Here is a 1,773-nt window from a genome sequence, read left to right on the forward strand (position 1 = left end):
AATCTGAGGCTTATAAATAACTCGATTCATTCTTTTTTGAATATTCTTTATCTTCGAATCCACATGCTTGATTGTGGCTGTGATCAAAAGTCCTTCAACAGCAATTCACAAGTGTTATCTCAAACAAACACTTTTTTAAAACACTGTACTTTCTTTCTGCATTCAGTGTTGTGTGGCCTGTCAGAAGCCCATCGAGCCTGAATCTCAGCGTGTGTCGTATGGAGAGCATCACTGGCACGCAGAGCCGCAGTGTTTCCAGTGCGCCGGCTGCTCCAAGTGCCTGATGGGTCAGAGATTCATGGCTCTGCAAGGGAAGCTGATCTGCTCCGTTGAGTGCAAGAAGAAGATCTCAGCCTCCTGAAGTCTACTTTTTTTGGGAAAGTCCACCTCAAGCCAGTATCTAATGCAGTCAATACTGCTAACTTTTTATCAAGTAATTAATGAATTAGTTTGACCAATATACATTTTCATGTTATTCCAAGTAATCATTCATGATCTATAGTGTTAGCATCTTTAATAATAATAATAATTTTGTATTAATAAAAGGAAGCAATAGTATTTATTTGGGCTACTGAAAAAAACAATATTACATTTTCCATTTTTAGGTCTAAAATTGCACTTTATAGTTGTTTTCGTGCCTGTCATTTTGTAATCCAATAAATGTTTTGCAGTAATATGGTTTTTTTTTAATTCTTTTTGTGTTTTCATATTAAGCATATTTTGACCCTGGAACACAAAACCAGTCATAAGTGTAGATTTTTTGTATGGTTTTGGTAGGATATGACCATTTTTGAACCTGAAATCTGAGGGTTCAAAAAATTAAATCTAAATATTAAACAAATTGAAATCTTAGCAATTCATATTACTAATCAGAAATTAAGTTTTGATATATTTACTGTTGGAGATTTACTAAATGACTTCAAAGAACAGATTTACTTGATATTTTTAATTATTTTTGGAATAAACAATTGAAAATAAACACAGTTGAATATGATTGAATATATGATTATATGAAAAAAAAAAAAATATATATATATATATATATATAGTCACTATATGATTATGATTGACAATTGAATATTGCTTATGGTATAAATTATTAATTTATTAAAATTTATTAATTTATTTAATTAAATTTTTTTTACCCATACAATATATTATTGGCTATTTCCACAAATAAACTCATGCAACTGAAGACTGCTTTTGTGGTTCAGGGTCAGAAATATACAAATATTCTTTGTGACGTACAGGTTGGGAATCTCAAGGGACAGGTGTTACGCTCATGTTAACGTCTTGACCATTTCACACCATTGAAAAATTCCAATCTAGGCCTCCACTATTAGGGAAAAGCTAATCCTCTCTGTGTTGTCTTACACTTAGCAGTGGAAACCTTGCACAATTCAAGGAAGCCCGGTTCCATTGTTTCTAATGGCTGCGAACTTAAGACTACACCGTCATTTCCTCCAATCGTAAGCGTCCGCAGTCGCACGAGGGGCTCGGCAGCTTCACCTCCCCTCACCTCGCGCCACACAAGGGTGGAGATTTCCAGCAGGGAATTCTTTCCTTCAATGTCAGGAATTTATTTACATGGTGCTTTCCCTGCCAAACACGAAGCGCTCTTGCTTAGACGCTTGCCTTCTTAGCGCTTGTTTTCCCCCTTTAGCGCTAACGGTGCAACTAGAAATGATCTGTTGATTTGTAGCTCCCCTCGGGTGATGAAACCCAGATGCACAAGCATTGCTGCTGCTGCTGCTTGGCGAAATAATAACACAA

General features: G+C 35.6%; 1 protein-coding gene across 1 annotated transcript in view; it reads left to right on the forward strand.

Annotated features, from left to right (window-relative positions):
* tes (testis derived transcript (3 LIM domains)) overlaps positions 1–674 on the forward strand; it is a 22,716-nt gene extending 22,042 nt beyond the window's left edge. Inside the window, 1 exon segment of the mRNA NM_205720.2 lies at positions 167–674. Coding sequence (NP_991283.2) covers positions 167–361 — 195 coding nt within the window. The 3' untranslated portion in view covers positions 362–674.
* The last annotated feature ends 1,099 nt before the right edge of the window (positions 675–1,773 follow it).

The sequence above is a fragment of the Danio rerio genome, chromosome 25 (genome assembly GCF_049306965.1).
Source record: "Danio rerio strain Tuebingen ecotype United States chromosome 25, GRCz12tu, whole genome shotgun sequence".
NCBI classification, from domain to species: domain Eukaryota; kingdom Metazoa; phylum Chordata; class Actinopteri; order Cypriniformes; family Danionidae; genus Danio; species Danio rerio.